The sequence below is a fragment of the Copidosoma floridanum genome, unplaced genomic scaffold (genome assembly GCF_036245765.1).
Source record: "Copidosoma floridanum isolate Cflo_tuat_1 unplaced genomic scaffold, Cflo_Japanese_pri ptg000020l, whole genome shotgun sequence".
Taxonomy (NCBI): domain Eukaryota; kingdom Metazoa; phylum Arthropoda; class Insecta; order Hymenoptera; family Encyrtidae; genus Copidosoma; species Copidosoma floridanum.
This window is the reverse complement of record NW_028321897.1, coordinates 1,894,183-1,909,565: the sequence shown is the minus strand read 5'-3', so window position 1 is coordinate 1,909,565 and position 15,383 is coordinate 1,894,183. Positions and strand designations below refer to the sequence as shown.

The 15,383-nt window shown below is 32.0% G+C and overlaps 3 protein-coding genes across 4 annotated transcripts; all 3 read left to right on the top strand.

Moving 5' to 3' along the window:
* The first annotated feature begins 46 nt into the window (after window positions 1-46).
* LOC106642015 (ubiquitin thioesterase otubain-like) lies at window positions 47-1,861 on the top strand. 2 transcript variants are annotated; one of them, XM_023389725.2, is made up of 5 exons: window positions 47-280; window positions 379-428; window positions 580-879; window positions 945-1,142; window positions 1,295-1,861. In XM_023389725.2, exons 1-5 carry the CDS (start codon window positions 238-240, stop codon window positions 1,490-1,492), a joined length of 789 nt encoding a protein of 262 aa, XP_023245493.1. In that variant the 5' UTR covers window positions 47-237; the 3' UTR covers window positions 1,493-1,861. The 2 variants fall into 2 exon arrangements, with proteins under 2 accessions (XP_023245493.1, XP_014212130.1); XM_014356644.2 differs by having other exon boundaries at window positions 376-428.
* A 2,353-nt stretch (window positions 1,862-4,214) lies between these two features.
* On the top strand, window positions 4,215-5,041 carry BORCS7 (BLOC-1 related complex subunit 7). The gene is made up of 2 exons (XM_089593929.1): window positions 4,215-4,529; window positions 4,593-5,041. Exons 1-2 carry the CDS (start codon window positions 4,392-4,394, stop codon window positions 4,770-4,772), a joined length of 318 nt encoding a protein of 105 aa, XP_089450055.1. The 5' UTR covers window positions 4,215-4,391; the 3' UTR covers window positions 4,773-5,041.
* A 391-nt stretch (window positions 5,042-5,432) lies between these two features.
* Window positions 5,433-9,294, top strand: LOC106642019 (uncharacterized). Its single transcript, XM_014356647.2, has 9 exons — window positions 5,433-5,670; window positions 5,825-6,049; window positions 6,120-6,236; window positions 6,349-6,417; window positions 6,489-6,647; window positions 6,713-6,766; window positions 6,846-7,100; window positions 8,333-8,457; window positions 8,605-9,294. Exons 1-9 carry the CDS (start codon window positions 5,563-5,565, stop codon window positions 8,825-8,827), a joined length of 1,335 nt encoding a protein of 444 aa, XP_014212133.2. The 5' UTR covers window positions 5,433-5,562; the 3' UTR covers window positions 8,828-9,294.
* The last annotated feature ends 6,089 nt before the right edge of the window (window positions 9,295-15,383 follow it).

Here is a 15,383-nt window from a genome sequence, read left to right as displayed (position 1 = left end):
ATTATTGCCATAGCTCAGAGTGCGTGTATATATATATAAATGTATATAGTCATAGATAGGTATTTGCAACATAGCGCAAATTGTGACGCGTTGATTTCGGCATTGGTGTTTGTCGGGATCCAGATTGTTGAATTATTTCGACTTTTTTCATCCAAATGTCTGTCGTTGAGTAGTGATACCGTACAACCGACAAATAAAACACCTCCTCGTCCGAGGTATATCAACAGTCGCCGAGTAATGGAAGACGAAACGGAGCAACCCAAATCAGGAGAGACAACAGGTTCATATTTTTTTTCTTTTATTGTTTCTATTTAATGCGTTTGTCTATTTTTTCATCCAAATTTTATGGCGTTTTTCTTGTCAATTCTCTCTTAGAAGTCAATCAGGATGAGCTCATCCTTCAGCAACAGAGGCGCATCGAGAAAGAGGTTACTATTGGCTGTATATTTGTTGTTAAGGCTATAAATTTTAGAACCTGGAATTACTATCTCAAGCTTTTACAAAGAGGCTCCGTTGCTTTTTACCGATTTCAAAATATCTACTAGGTTTTGTAATAAAACTGTTTCGATGTTTGTTTAGATTCAAGACAGTATATCTCTGGTTGGGCAAAAGGAGTCCCTGAAAGCTCTGGAAAAAGAATACGAAGGGGACATAGTGTACTTAACAAAGGCCAAGGTCCTAGCTGAGACTTATTCGTATTTCAGAAAGACGAGGCCTGATGGCAACTGTTTCTTCCGAGCTTTTAGCTACGCCTATTTGGAAAAGCTAATCAACAATAAGGAGGAATACAAAAAATTTCACACATATGCACTAACAAGTAAAGATAAACTGCTTGCGTTAGGTTTTCCCAAGTTTACAGTCGATGACTTTCACGACACGGTAAGCTAGTTTGTTATACTATTCTCCAAATTGGAATGTTATGTTTATTCCCCTTTTTTGTACAGTTTATGGAAGTTATTGAAAAAGTCGGTACTGCAGAAGATGGCTCTGCAGAGCTTCATAAACTATTCAACGACCAAGGATTTTCAGATTATGTTGTGGTTTATCTACGGTTAATAACTTCTGGACAGCTACAAAAGGAAAAGGACTTTTATCAGAATTTTATTGAAGGCGGTCGTACTGTCGAAGAATTTTGTCATCAGGTTTGTACTTGTAACTTGCTCTGCAAATAATTAAACTACATCATTTCAACTGTGCTCAATGTTACTATTTGTGATAAACTTTGTATTCTTCTGTATCATTATAATGAATATATGAATCAATAATTAAATCTATTTGTTTTTTTTTTCTTTAGGAAACTGAGCCAATGTATAAAGAGTCTGATCACATTCACATTATTGCCATGAGCAGTGCATTAGGTACCTGTATTCGTGTACGATATATGGATAGAACTGCTGGTACTGAAGTAGTAGCACATGATTTTCCTGAAGGATCCATACCAACGGTTCATTTACTGTATCGACCAAATCACTATGATATTTTGTACCCTTGATAATTATGTTGACTGGAATATCTGATTTTTTTTTTACTTAACATATAAGTCACAATTGAATATCTGTGAAGTTGCTCTTAATATCGGAGGTTTATCGTCTTTTGTAATGGTTGGATAAATTTTTTTTAATAATTATTTTCGTCGTACATCTTAGCCATTAACTCTATTTTACTAATTTTATAAGAGAATTTGTTGGACTATTGCACTCAAGAGTTAATTATCTTTTTAAGATGTTTAACTCAAAGAACTTGCATTTTGTGATTAATTTTTAATATCCGGTGAATTTAATTGTATGATACTGTTCTTACAACCTACAACTTTTACCAATATATTTTCCCAAACAAAAAATAAAAAAGATTTAGTACTTTATGGACACTTTCTTATTTATTTATTGTGGTACAAATAGATTTACCATGAAAGAGAGCTTGACAAATAGTGTCAAATAATTCAAATGATAAATATACCTCGGTGTTAACATGTTTGAAGAAAATCACCAGCTAACTAGCCTGTATACTGGTGGGGACATTTATGTACCTACCTATTATTAAAAATAAAATTGTTTGAGTTCAACTTTGTCACGTAGACGAGACACGATATCCTATTGAAATTAGAAAAATATCACAACTTGTTTTTTTATTTATGAAATCACTGCAGATGAAAATAAGTTTGATTTTTATTTTTGCACAATTGGGATGATTGTAAACCAAAAAAATTACAAGTAAAAAATCATGGAGTTCTTTTTTAAGTTTTTAAACTATTATTTATGGTCCATACTCAGAAGAATGCAGTACAAGTGAATCAGTGTAATTAGGTTTTTGTAACGAGTAACTAAGATTTTGCAGAAGCCGCTATTTAATAAAATAACTTTAAATAACTTATTGTCACACATACTCACAACAACAATTACTTAGTCACGTTAAGCATTTTGTTTGTAATTGCTTCGATAATGATATAATCGTAAACTGCAAATTCAAAAAGTTAAACAATTAAAGTTACAGAAAAATTATATTAAGTTGAAGTTGCAGATGTAAGTTTTTCTTGATTTCTCAGAACTTTCACCCTTTGCAAGAAGAAATGAAAAAAAAAGAGATTAATTTGGGTTGGAAAAACGCAAAAAATAAAGCAGGACACTGGTTTTTAACAGAAACGTAAAAATAAAAACAAAAAATATGTACGCACCAGCAGTCATTCACCACGTCATAGTTTACCTTACTTCGGTACCTCTATGTATGGATGGGTGAGCTACTACAACGTAGCCATGCTTTCAAACCACATCCGTGTACGTGGGTGACTGTAGACTTACGTCATGAGCCAGTGTGCACACACCTCTGAACGAATTCTGTCAATTTGGTCTATATATACTAACCAGACTCTTTTTTCGCCACTTGCGGGAGCGAATCATGCCACCACGCGGTCGAAGATTCAGTTATACCATCATGTCAGCATTTACAATGCTGAAGTCATGCAGTGTCCATCCGTTGTCGATAACCACGTCAGCATGGCCAAACGGAACACCTGCCTAGCGGCAAATTTTAACGTTCTAAAACCAATCAACTTTAATTTAAGCTCTTAAGCCCCTTAAACCTTTACCCCAATTGCTTTAACCCCATAACCCTGTACTCTTAATCCCTTAAACCAAATGACCCGGGGTGTAGGGCTGTAGGGTTTAATTAGCTAATAATTTCATATTTTTATTGAAAATAAAAGTGCTACTTATTACATAAAAAGGAAATAACTTGTAAAACATTAAAATAGTATTGGTAGGTTGAAAAAATAATTAGTGATTAAAATAACTCGGTTAGCTTATAAATAAAAGTTATTAACAAGTATAATCTTCCACTCCAAATCTCTTGAGCTCCTAACTCTTTACCCCAAGTGCTTAAACCCCATAACCCTGTACTCTTCAGCACTTGAACAAAATATCCCTGGGTAAGAATTTTAATAATTACAGTTGCTTATCAACTTTTAAAAAGTTACTTATCTTAAGAAAAGGAAAAAAACTTGTACAACATTTTAATGGTTTGCTCTTAAAAAAGATGTTGTTTAGGACCATTCAAAGCAAAACCAATTGAAAAAATTGAAAAAATTGATCAAAATACTCGATTTTCGTTTATTTACTATTTCATATTTGCAATATAAGTGTAATTTTCTTAAAGTTTTTTTTATCTTTGCCTTTTACAGTATTTAAAGGTTATTTATTTTGTGCCAAAATTTCGTTAGTAACCCTATGTAAATGTAAAATCTTTGTTGAAATTATTTTCATAAAATTTTTGAGTCTCGCTTATTAGTTAATTCTTACTCACCTAAAAGTTTGTTAAATATCTTCTGTACGTGTAGTAGATAGAACTCAATTTGATTTTTTAGCTTGAAAGTATTACTGAAGTTGTATTGTACAAGGATAAATACTAGCCTATAAGTCCAGTGAACTATTTCAGAAAAGTGATCTTAAAATATTATGTAAGTCATTCAAACATTAGTTTGCCATAATTTTATAGATACATTCTCTTATTTAAAAAAATCGAATTTGTCCCAAGTCATTTTCTAGAGTAAAAGCACTTGGAGTAAAAGGCCTGCAGAGGTTATTGATCGGGTCATTTGGTTTAAGGGATTAAGAGTACAGGGTTATGGGGTTTAAGCACTTGGGGTAAAGGTTTAAGGGGCTTAAGAGCTTGAATTCACGTTGATTGGTCTTAGAATGTTTGAATTTGCCGCTAGGCGGGTGTGTTGTTTGGCCGCACGCTTGAGTTGTCTTTTTTTTTATCTGTCAATTGCTCTAAAATATAGGGTTAGGTACTTTATACAAAAACATGAATACTAAAACCACGCAGTGAATAAAAAAATGTATAAACCATATAGAATATTGAATCATAATAGGAACATGATATAGTATTGTGCTATAATGGCATCAGCTTCAAGCACTAGTGCTCGCAGTTTATTTGTGGAGTCAAAAAATCGTCTAGCAGACAGGATACAAGTAAACATCAACAACATTTCATCCTTGGCCAGACAGATCCAAAGGGGCTCTAAAAGTAACGAGGTAAAAGTTTTTTTGGTAAATTATTCAAATGCCATTATTTATCGAGTTATTATTTTGTTACAGATTTTAATGAATTCTGCCAGAACATTTGCTCAACAAGAACAAGGTTTTGAGAACGCCGAAGTTAATTTAAAAAAATTAGCATTAATCTCAACTCACTTGGAATTTCAATTGAATGCCATCGAAGAATGTTCAGCCAAGTTGGAGGAAGTTACCGAACAAGTGCGAGCAATGCAAAGATGATCACCTGTGAGTCTTGTGATTGTTGTGCATCATTTAAATTGTGTTTCTCTTGAGAGAGATGATGAACAAGTAGCTATACACACAATGAACAATACGTTGTTGCTCTGTACTACATTCATTTGAATGAAATACGTCTAAGTGATCATATTGTAAACATATCTGATATATTTAAAATAAGCAGTATACATAATGGATACATGCCTATAGATTTTTAGATTAATAGTGTAAATACTCTGTCATTTGTAAAAAAATATATAATTGCATTTATGTGTGTGGAAAATATAATATGATGAATAAGTCATTGTATGCACAAAACGGCAAATACTGAAGTGCGTTTTTCACTTGTATTAATTTTGTTATTTTCTAGTTTCTTCTTTTTTTTTTTTTTTTTTTTTGTATTAGATTATTGTGAATGTCCTGAGTCCTGAGTTGGACTATTTTTCTTAAACGACCTTATACTTAGTCATTTCAATGAAGTTTCCTTGAAAAAGATAATGGGACTATTCTTATTTCGCGTATGTACATGTAAACGCAGCCTAACCTTGCTAATCGTAAAAATACAGTCATCATAAGCAGAGGCAGAGAATATATAGAATATTATATACATAAGTAGAGATATATTCTATATTCTGTCATCACCATCAGTCTGTCAATGTTTGTGTTGCGGGGGTGGTTGGCTCGAATGAGGTTATGTTTTATCACTCCTACAGAATCAACCGTAAATCAAAGAATCGAGTTTGCTTGATGATACATTCATAGGAAAAGTAACACAATAGTTGAAATTATAAAAATGACAGTGCGTTGCGTGGTCCGTGGTTGCAAATCGGGTCTCGTTTCCGATAAACAACAAAAAATTCGCGCAGGACTCAAGCCTGCTACACTGTTTACTGTACCCAAGGTATAATTGTCAATATTGATGTTATTTTTAAAAAATGTACATATTTTCGCTGATGATTTTTCCAAAAATTAATCTCAACAATTAAAATTTTAAGGCTTTCGACAAAGAGTTGTTTGATTACCAAAAGGTGTAATTACTTATACTATTTTTGCAGACCACAGATTTGTTGAGGCAATGGAGCAATGCACTACATCAGGAACTTCAGCACAATGAAAAAGTCTGCGAACTGCACTTTGCAGTGACAGATGTGATAAAGAGTGACGACACAATTTTACCGGACGGTTCTATATTTTCTCTTCCAAGGAACAAATATTTATTGCGCAAAAATGCGATACCCAAAGATATTTTTGAACAAGACAGTACACCGTTGGAGAAAGAGGTATCAGTTACGCAAAGCAAGCAGTCAATAAAGAAAAATCTAAGGAGTTATTTTAATGTTTGTATTGTAGGATCCTGTAATAACGCAAAGTATCCAAACTGATACTGCAGCCGATGACATCAACTTGGTAATCGGTCAATTGCCATCAAGTGAATCTTTGGTAGAGATGACATCAATGGATGTAGAGGTAATTTTAATTGCTGAATAATTTGTTCAAACAACTTGTATTATGATTTCTAATGTACCGAGCTAGTGCCACTCAGTCGAAAACTAAAACAAAATTTTATTTCATGCTCCAGGAGGTCTTAATTAGTAATGGTATAAGTGACTCGTTGCATGATAATTTTGAAAGTGACTCACCAATCATGGTATGGATTTTTAAGGCTCCCTTTTTTGATGTCATTAAACAAGACCATTTGATAATAAGTGTACATTACAGGAAGCTTTGAACGAAGGTATTTTAAACGAAACTCTGTCCAATGATCATCAGTATTTTGTTGATAGAACGAAACCAGATCAGTATTATTATTTCAATAGTCGAGTAGCAGCTATGTTTACTATTCCAATGCTCAATAATCATTTTGATAATGATAAGAAGGTGAAAAACAATGTTCACATTACAAATGATTTATTTTCATTGTTAAAGTTTATTAATTATTACAGTTTGATGAACTTGAAAACGCACAAGAAATTAAAGTTCCAAATGATAACAATAAGGTATGGTTAAAAACTTGCTTTCATCCAGTCATCATTTTTCTATCATGTTTTATAATAAAAATTATTTTTGTTGTGGTAGTCAATTGAAGAAAATTCACATGTCGATTTTACGAATGTTGGAGAAGCACCACCCTCTCCACAACTATTTTGTGAGATGTCGTCAGAAGTAACGATACGAAGTATTAAAGATTACATTCTCAAAAATCCCTTACCAAAAACTTGGAGCTGGATGCATTTTACTAGTACAGATAATGGAATTACTTTCGCACAAATAGATTGCACAACAAAAAAAATTAGATGTTTTGTACAAGTTTATGAAGATTTGACTGCATCGGTAAGATCTATCATCTCTCTTTATTTATATGGAATTTTCTCGCTTTAGTATCCAACAATTTTGGAATAGCGTCCAAAATGTACAATTCGAAAACGTTCCGATAGCCCAAGTAGAGTATCAGTGTATTGTCTGTATCACTCATACTGCCATGACTGGGCCCGATCAATTTTAAAATTTGTTTTTAAAAAGAAATAAAATTCCGTCGATAAGTCATAAGTTTGTTTAGTATACTGCTTTGGATCAGAAGTTTCAGTAGTTCAAAAATTAATATTGAAATTGGGATAAAATATATTTGATAGATACTTCCTAAAAATCTGTTGTTTATTTATGATCTTAGGTAACTTTTGATGGATTGCATTAAATTGAACGAATGTTTTACATTCGAAAGGATTTCACTTTAGTTTCCACTTTAGCCGAATTATGACATTTTATATAGTTTATTGCTTGGCCGCCCACATTGAAAGTTATATCAATGTTTACTGACATATCTTGCGGAAAAAGGTTCATTGGACCAAACACCGAGACATATGTCTCATATTTTTGCCCGAATATGTTTGAAGAACTTTTACTGAACTAGTGAGAAAAACGTACACTTTTGACTGTGAGGGGAGTGTAAAAGAAAATTTTGACTTTAAATTAAAGTACTCTCGTAATTTTTAGACACAATAGTTGAGTGTCCACCATTTGATGGCACCTAAAATTTTTTTAAAAACTATTTATGACGCAGAGCAAATTTTTTAAAATAAAACTGTAATAGTTACATATAGCTTTAATATTAGTGGAAACTTTTTCAAAAAAAGAATACAAAAGTTGCCAATGCACATGTTCAGTTAGGGCACATTACTTTTATGTTTTAATCGCAACAATCGAAAGTCAGAAAAACACTGTTGGATCGTTGAAGTATACAAAGCTAGAAGCTAGAACACTATATTTTACACACACTCAGCTGTAGGGTATTAACAAATGTATACTACGTATAAATATGTTGATATTTTACGAGTATTCATAAAAATTTTGAATTTCACGATGAATTTGACATTTTGAATTTCAAGGTGTTATTTCAAAACTGTGGGCAAAGTAAACAATTAAATGATTCAAATGATATTAAAGTTGCTCGCAATATTCGCCAATCCAATTTAATTGTACTTTTTATAGTTAAATTCGAAAAATTGTTAAACAAATGAAGTTTTTTATTAATATGTATTCAAACAGATACTTTTTTACGATTGCAGATTCAAACTGGTGATGAAGAAGTATGCATGGAAATAAAATATGACTTTCTGTCACCAGAGTGCATTTTAAACTTGTTAGATAAAGTAGAAAAAATTAAAATATGCACTGGGGCCGAAAATGGCAGGTAAATATATTTTGTCATCAAACATTTTAATAATGAATTAAATTACTTACACCAGAGATACACTTTACATGTGTATAAATTTTCTTGATGAATACATGTTATTACTATTGGTATGTATATCTACATTGCTTATTTCGACTGTTGCAGCCGAGACAAATGCTGCTCTGGAATCATCACTGAAGAAGAGAATCAAAAGATGGCAACGTTACACGTCAGATGTGCGGCTTGTCGAAAACTGAGAATACAATTCCGTAATCGCTTCGAATATGCCAATCATTTGAAAACAAAATATCGCCATTTAAAGAAGGAACTAAACGTATTGAAAAGGAAGTGTAATAATTATGAAAAAAAAGATTCTCGTACAAAATAATAGACACAGAATACAATAAAACTTGCCGAATCCAGTAATTTTGCATGGAAAGAAACAGATTTGGCAACAAAGTCAAATACTATTCAAATTTTAAAGCCGCTTTGATAAGCACACTGTATTGTTCAAATCTTTATCTGAAGGCAGAAATGTTTACTCAATTAGTATCAACACAATTTTTTATATTAGGAGTTGAGCACAATTAATTTTTGCCAAAGATAATTAACGAAACATATGCCATGATAATCTTGTCATTTTATGTATCACTGTATTTTCTTTAATTTTTTTATGTATTTATTTGTGAATCACGAAGTCAATCTTGCGTGAGTTAAATTTTATACTCGTAAGTAAATGTTTCATAACTATTTTATGAAGTATTAATGCATTTATTGTACTATTACTTAACTGTATGTATTTTTTAAACTTTTTTTTAGGCATGTGCATGTAAAAATATTTTTAAACACTGAGTTACCAAGAAATGAATAAAAACTAAGTGTAAAAGTATTTCTGTTTATTTCTCTAATAACTATTATAATTTATTCCTTTTAGTAAATAATTAATATTTAAAGTCTCATGTAATACTTCCGCAATTTTCCAGTGCACTTATCTAACAGCAGAATTACGTAAATCTGCAGAATCAGACCCAACGCAAGTGTTATGTAATTTTTTTAACGTCAGAAACTTGGTGTAAGAATTAATTTAAAAAAATAATACGTTCCCAGGATAATTAAAGCATAATCTTAACAATTTTTTGCAATAAACCTTTGGTTTTCCAGCAGAAAACATTCACAAGTTTTTTTTTTACAACTTTGACTCGTTAAATTTTTCCAACAAAAAAATTTTATCGAATGCCGTCAAATGCATGAGGTATACATACTCCTGTGCGTGTGTTAAATTTACTGTCTAAAAATGCACTGAAAATTTTATGATTTTTTAACTTCAGTTTAAATCGCTCGTAACTGTCGTGTTTCTCGTTAAAGGATAGGTGTGAGCAAATAACAGACACAGGAAGATTTACTAAAGTAATGCAAAAAGAATAAATACATTTATTGATTGGGAAAAGTTGCTAATACACGAGTAATGCATCTGATTGCATGTACAATTGGCAGGGCTCACAGGCTGTGATAGTATACTTTCATCAGAATTGTACTTGGTGTATCAAGATAGCACTACTAAGTTAAATTTCCCATTCCTAATCAGCACCATAAATTGCCGCTGATTTGTTACCAAATTTAATAATTTGTCGCTCTCGTCAGATAATAATAAATCGACACAGTGCTAGTCTGATATCAAGCTAGCGCTACACTCGGCGTATCGTCTAGTAGGAAGGGCGTAGGGTGTAAATAAATGATAAAATACGACTTATGTTTAAAGTAACGCAGAGAAAAAAAAAATTTAATACTATTTTTACAAAAATCTACCATTTTCATTTTTAGCTTATAAAGGACTCTATAGTTACAACTGTTTTTAGAACAACTGCGATTCATATAATGCAAAAAATCTCCGATTTATTGGGACAAAGGTTACTCATAATTTTTTTTTTTTTTTTTTAATATTTTTAGTCAATGCTGTGTCAAATTTTTTTGTACACCTAATGTTACTTTCATCTGTTTATTTCACCATACAGCGCCGAAAAGGGAAAACTTTCTCACTACTTTGCAAGAAGAAAAATCCACCTGTCGATGTAGGATTGGTGAAAAACCGAGGACAGTACCTTAGGCCAACATTTAGATGATTAAAAACTGTTTCCAGTGTTAACTCAATGTATTTGTAAAAACGCAATGTTCTCAGAAAAATAATAGAAATTTTTTGATTTCTCAAAATTTTATCACTTTTTTCGCTTCTTATAAAGTCAAGGCTTTGCGCCGATCTGTTTAGTTGAAACTGAACAAATGCCTAAATGCGCTGTGGAATTATTACTTTATTAACTGCTATGCAAAATTTCTGTGATACTTAAATGACAGTTACTCATTTGAATTAACGTTTTAATTTTTCATACGCAACGTTACTTATAGATTGATATTTTCTTACCAGCCATCAACTTATACTTGTATGAAAACAATGCTCTAGAGACTGTGCTACATTTATAAATTTATCATTTATACTTAAAAGGAGATTTATACCTTATATTATATTCAAATGTTGTTATCTGCAGAGACTAAATGGTCTATTCTTATATCATATATTATTACTTAAACCTAAATATCTTAGAACATTCGCATTAAAGGAAATACATGTACACAGTGCTCTGCGTAGCACAGTCAGTCCGAGCAAGTGCCATTGCTGAGCTGAACGCTCCACTCAGTCAGTAAATGTACATATGCTAATTGATTGATACATATGCCGCTATTAATTTAATTATCTCGTTTATTCTTTTCCGAAATCTATTTTCAACGTGGGCTAAGCTTAGCTCGCAACGGAAACGGCCCGTCCACGATCAGCGCCCTTCGATCACATTACGCCCGTGAGCAGGAGTGAACATTCCGGATATTTATCGCCCAAAATCCACGTGATTTAAGCGATTTAAATCACTGTTCCAGAGCTTTAAATCACAATTAAATCTTTAAATCATCTTTAAATCAAAGTGAAAAAAAAAATTTTTGGTAAGCATAATTATGTGTCACAGAAACCCTAAATGATCGTAATTTGAAAGATAAATCCAACCACAGTCCGTAATTCAAAGATAATCGGTAATGATTAGGAATGAATGTACGCAGAGCACACAGTCATGTTAGCATGCGATTCACCCATACAAAACGCCTTATAATTCAAAATACTGTATGACTCCTTTCAAATGACACTATGATTTTGAGTTGCACTTTTGCCTAAATTGCAAATTATTCAACAATTAAACGGTGATTCATTACTAATGTAGATCACACTTTACTTGGTTACTTTAATATTTGAAAAAAAAACAATCTCTGCAAATTAAGTGTGGCTTTTTTCCACCATACTTAGTTGTTGATACCTAAAAAAAATTAGCAAATAGTGTGCCAAAAAACACAAAATTGTTTCAAACAAGAATTCTTTTCGACAAACATTAATCTTTAAAAGTTGCGTATACCCTAAAATGTATACACGTCCATTTTTCGTGACTCTCTTTTCAAATGCAGCAATGGTTTATCTTGCTTCTTGTTATTATAAGTGACTTCAAAGGAACATACTAAATAAGAAACTTGGAACATTATGTTTAAGGATCGAACGATTGAGAAGAAAAACTATTATTTTTCCTATCATTGGCAAAAATTTTTTTGTGATTTACATGGTTTTACTGAGATTTAAGTGCGATTTAATGCGATTTAAACGCAATTTACGTTTTGAATCATGCCTTACAATCAGACTCCTTTTTAAGTAATACCAATGGTAAGTCTTGATTATTTCCAACACTAGTAAGCTTTGAGAGATATACGAAATAATAAATTAGATTCATTACGTCAAAAATTGGAACAAGTAAGAAAAAAATTCATTTCCACTTGCATAATACTTGGCTAAAATTTTATTTTTGTTTAAATGGTTATCACTGCGTTTGAAGTATGAGCTACTGCAATTATTACGATTTAAGTGTAATAGGGACTATAACTTTTTAATTAAATACAATATTTTTAACTTATTTTTTAAATAAAATCAACTCAAAAATTAATGGTAAGTCATGATTGTTCTTAACGTTAGGAGTTTTCGAGACACGTACTAAGTGAGAAATTTTATTCATTATGTCATGGAATTGAACTATTAAAAATGACAATTTTTTTTTCTTTTATAACACATGGCAAATTTTTTTTGTGATTTACATAGTTTTACTGAGATTTAAGTGCGATTTCATATTTTCATAGTTGACGCTTTTGACATTGAATTCGATTTTCAACTTAAAAACGTTTGACAGTTGATTTTCGTCATTACCCTGCGCTGTATTAATTGTGTTGATGGCGTTCTTTAGTTTTCCTTCGACTTCCTTGTCATTTTCTTGAATGTTGTCCATAATTGTCCCATTAGATAATTTACTCGGATCCGTGCTTTCGTTAGCATTGTCGGTGGTACTAACGGTAATTTTTTTCTTACGACGATTCAATAATTTATGATGCCTCAGTGCTTCTTTGGAAATAATATCAACCATTACGCTATATTTGGGAAAAAATTTTTTTCGTTGATCATTTTCTGAATCGCAAGTTCAAGGGCATCTAGCTCGTTATCTTCAAAAGTAAAATCAGCTGGGTTCCGACAGTATTTTGGTCCATGGTATCGCACAATCTCCTCGGGACTCAAGCTCTGTACCAGCTCTGTTCTTATATATGTGATGATATATCCGTCTTTCTCTAACATCTGTTTCGTAACTTTTCTAATGGCTAATTGATTGGCTCTATACCTATCTTCAAGTGCTCTTTTCAAAATTGCCATGGGAATATATCCACATTTTTTTCCGAAATATTCCCAGAGCGCTTGGCTAATGGACTATCTCTTGATGTCATCGGAATCCATATTGTAGACCTGCATTATACGGATAAAACAAATTTACATAACAAATTCTAAGCTTCTCTATTTTTAAATTAATATTAGAAAACATACATTCCCACTTCTGTGACATCAGCACACGGAAAAAGCGTACGTTATTAAAGTTACATAGAAAAGTTATACGAAAACTACTTGTTCAATGTTCTAACATTAATGAAAATTGAAATGGTTCGATCGCCCGGGTTTTGATGGGAGCTATGTATAAAATCAGTTACATCTTTTTTACATTTTATAATGAATAAAATTCCTTAATTAACTATACACCGGTTTTTTTCGTGGGATTCGAAGCAGACGTATTAACTGTAGCTTATAAAAAAGGTATAAATGTTCTTTAAAATTAATTATATAAGTTTAGTCACCTTAAGACGTTATAGCAATATAATAAAAACTTAGCAATATAGGAAAATAGTGCAACATCAGTATCTGATAATAATTAAGCAACAACGAAATGTTGATGGCGCTGCACCGCTTTATACGTTAAAAAAAAAAATCCCTACTTTGATACATTAATATTGTTTCTATTTTATTTAATTCTCATAACTGGGAACTTGTACATTTGCCTTCCTCAAATTGGAATTTCAATGAATCTTTGTTTACGAATGTAGGAACTACCATTTACAACTGTTTAATACATCATTTGAGTATTTTTTAAATAATAAATACATAATGTGATAAATAAACCGATTCTGCACATTGTATGCTAAGGGGGGTAAAAAGTATTCAACCGTGAAAAAGTAAGAAACAATTTATTTATTGTAAAAAATTGCTAATAGCACGGCATACCCGACCCAAGGAACACAAAACCGAGTACAAAATTTGACATGCGTACTTTCACAACAATTTGATACAAGTAATTATTTGAGTGAACAAGAGTGAAATGTTTAAAAAAACGTTATAATAAAATTTACTATACAGAAAATCGTTTTTTAGGGTAAAACCGATACAAAGTCGGCTCGGCATTGTATAAGAGGTCACAAATGGAGCCTACTTTATGTAACAACAATTTAACTATAGTAATTAGCTGGGCGAAAAACGAGGCGAAAAAGGTAAAATTTTTTTTAACAAGTTCTATTCAAATCAAACATTAAAACATATACTATAATATCAATATTTTAAGTATTGATAAATATATTATTCAATTATTTTTTAACAGTGTAGATAGATAATTTTTTTGCATCAAACATCTCTCTCGACTACTCGTATTTAGTAATTTGATTCGAAAGTCGAAAAACGTTTTTTCAAATTATAATAATTTTTGTGTAGGAATTTAGTGTAAAAAAAAAATTTTTTTTGGACAAACATCTGACGATATTTTTTGCTAGCAGTATGCACTAACATACATGTAACAAAGTATTTTAAGCAAGATAGCATGTAGAACTTGGGAAAAAAAACTAATGTGAATTACGAGGTGCATTAAGTAGAGCGAAGTAGAGCACTACCCAACTGTGTTATTACTACACAGTTTAATGCGCACTTTCGTTAATTTTTCCTACTTCAGCACTCGTCCATTGCAAACTTGATATGAAAACGTTGGGGGGAGGGGAAGTAACTGTGTATATTGTCTAAGTCTTGACCTGCAAACCAGAAATAAAAATTTTTAAGCTACGTACAGGGCTCTCAGTGTGAATATTCTGATTCGTTAAAAATATCTATGATGACTAAAACCGAGACTAAAACATTGTAAAAGTCGAGGCGGAAGTGACGTTATCTCGCAAAATTTTTTCGACAACAGCTTACATCGCGTAAACAATGACGTTTGACGGAAAATTATTTTCACTAATCGAACGAGCGCAAAATAATGCATAAAACAGCGTTTGCCGTTATACTTCGATCAACGCAAAGTCTCGAGATAAACAGCAACAAACGAATTCATGTAAAACAGACAGCGATTGAGGAGAAGAGTCACCGGCTTGAGCCGGCTAGTCCTCACCACACTACCTGGCCTCGTCACGACTCGGTCACGAACACTAAAAGGGTGAAAGAAGAAGGAAGTATGAAGGAAGCTATGACTCGAGCCTCAGCAGTCGGAAAGGAGGGGGTAACGCAGTGCGTT

Coding starts and splice junctions, on each gene's coding strand:
- LOC106642015 (XM_014356644.2), top strand. CDS start 238: ATGGAAGACGAAACGGAGCAACCCAAATCAGGAGAGACAACAG. Junction 281..375: donor CAAATCAGGAGAGACAACAG/GTTCATATTTTT, acceptor ATTCTCTCTTAG/AAGTCAATCAGGATGAGCTC. Junction 429..579: donor AGAGGCGCATCGAGAAAGAG/GTTACTATTGGC, acceptor ATGTTTGTTTAG/ATTCAAGACAGTATATCTCT.
- BORCS7 (XM_089593929.1), top strand. CDS start 4,392: ATGGCATCAGCTTCAAGCACTAGTGCTCGCAGTTTATTTGTGGAGTCA. Junction 4,530..4,592: donor GGGGCTCTAAAAGTAACGAG/GTAAAAGTTTTT, acceptor ATTTTGTTACAG/ATTTTAATGAATTCTGCCAG.
- LOC106642019 (XM_014356647.2), top strand. CDS start 5,563: ATGACAGTGCGTTGCGTGGTCCGTGGTTGCAAATCGGGTCTCGTTTCC. Junction 6,050..6,119: donor GTACACCGTTGGAGAAAGAG/GTATCAGTTACG, acceptor TTTGTATTGTAG/GATCCTGTAATAACGCAAAG. Junction 6,418..6,488: donor AAAGTGACTCACCAATCATG/GTATGGATTTTT, acceptor TGTACATTACAG/GAAGCTTTGAACGAAGGTAT.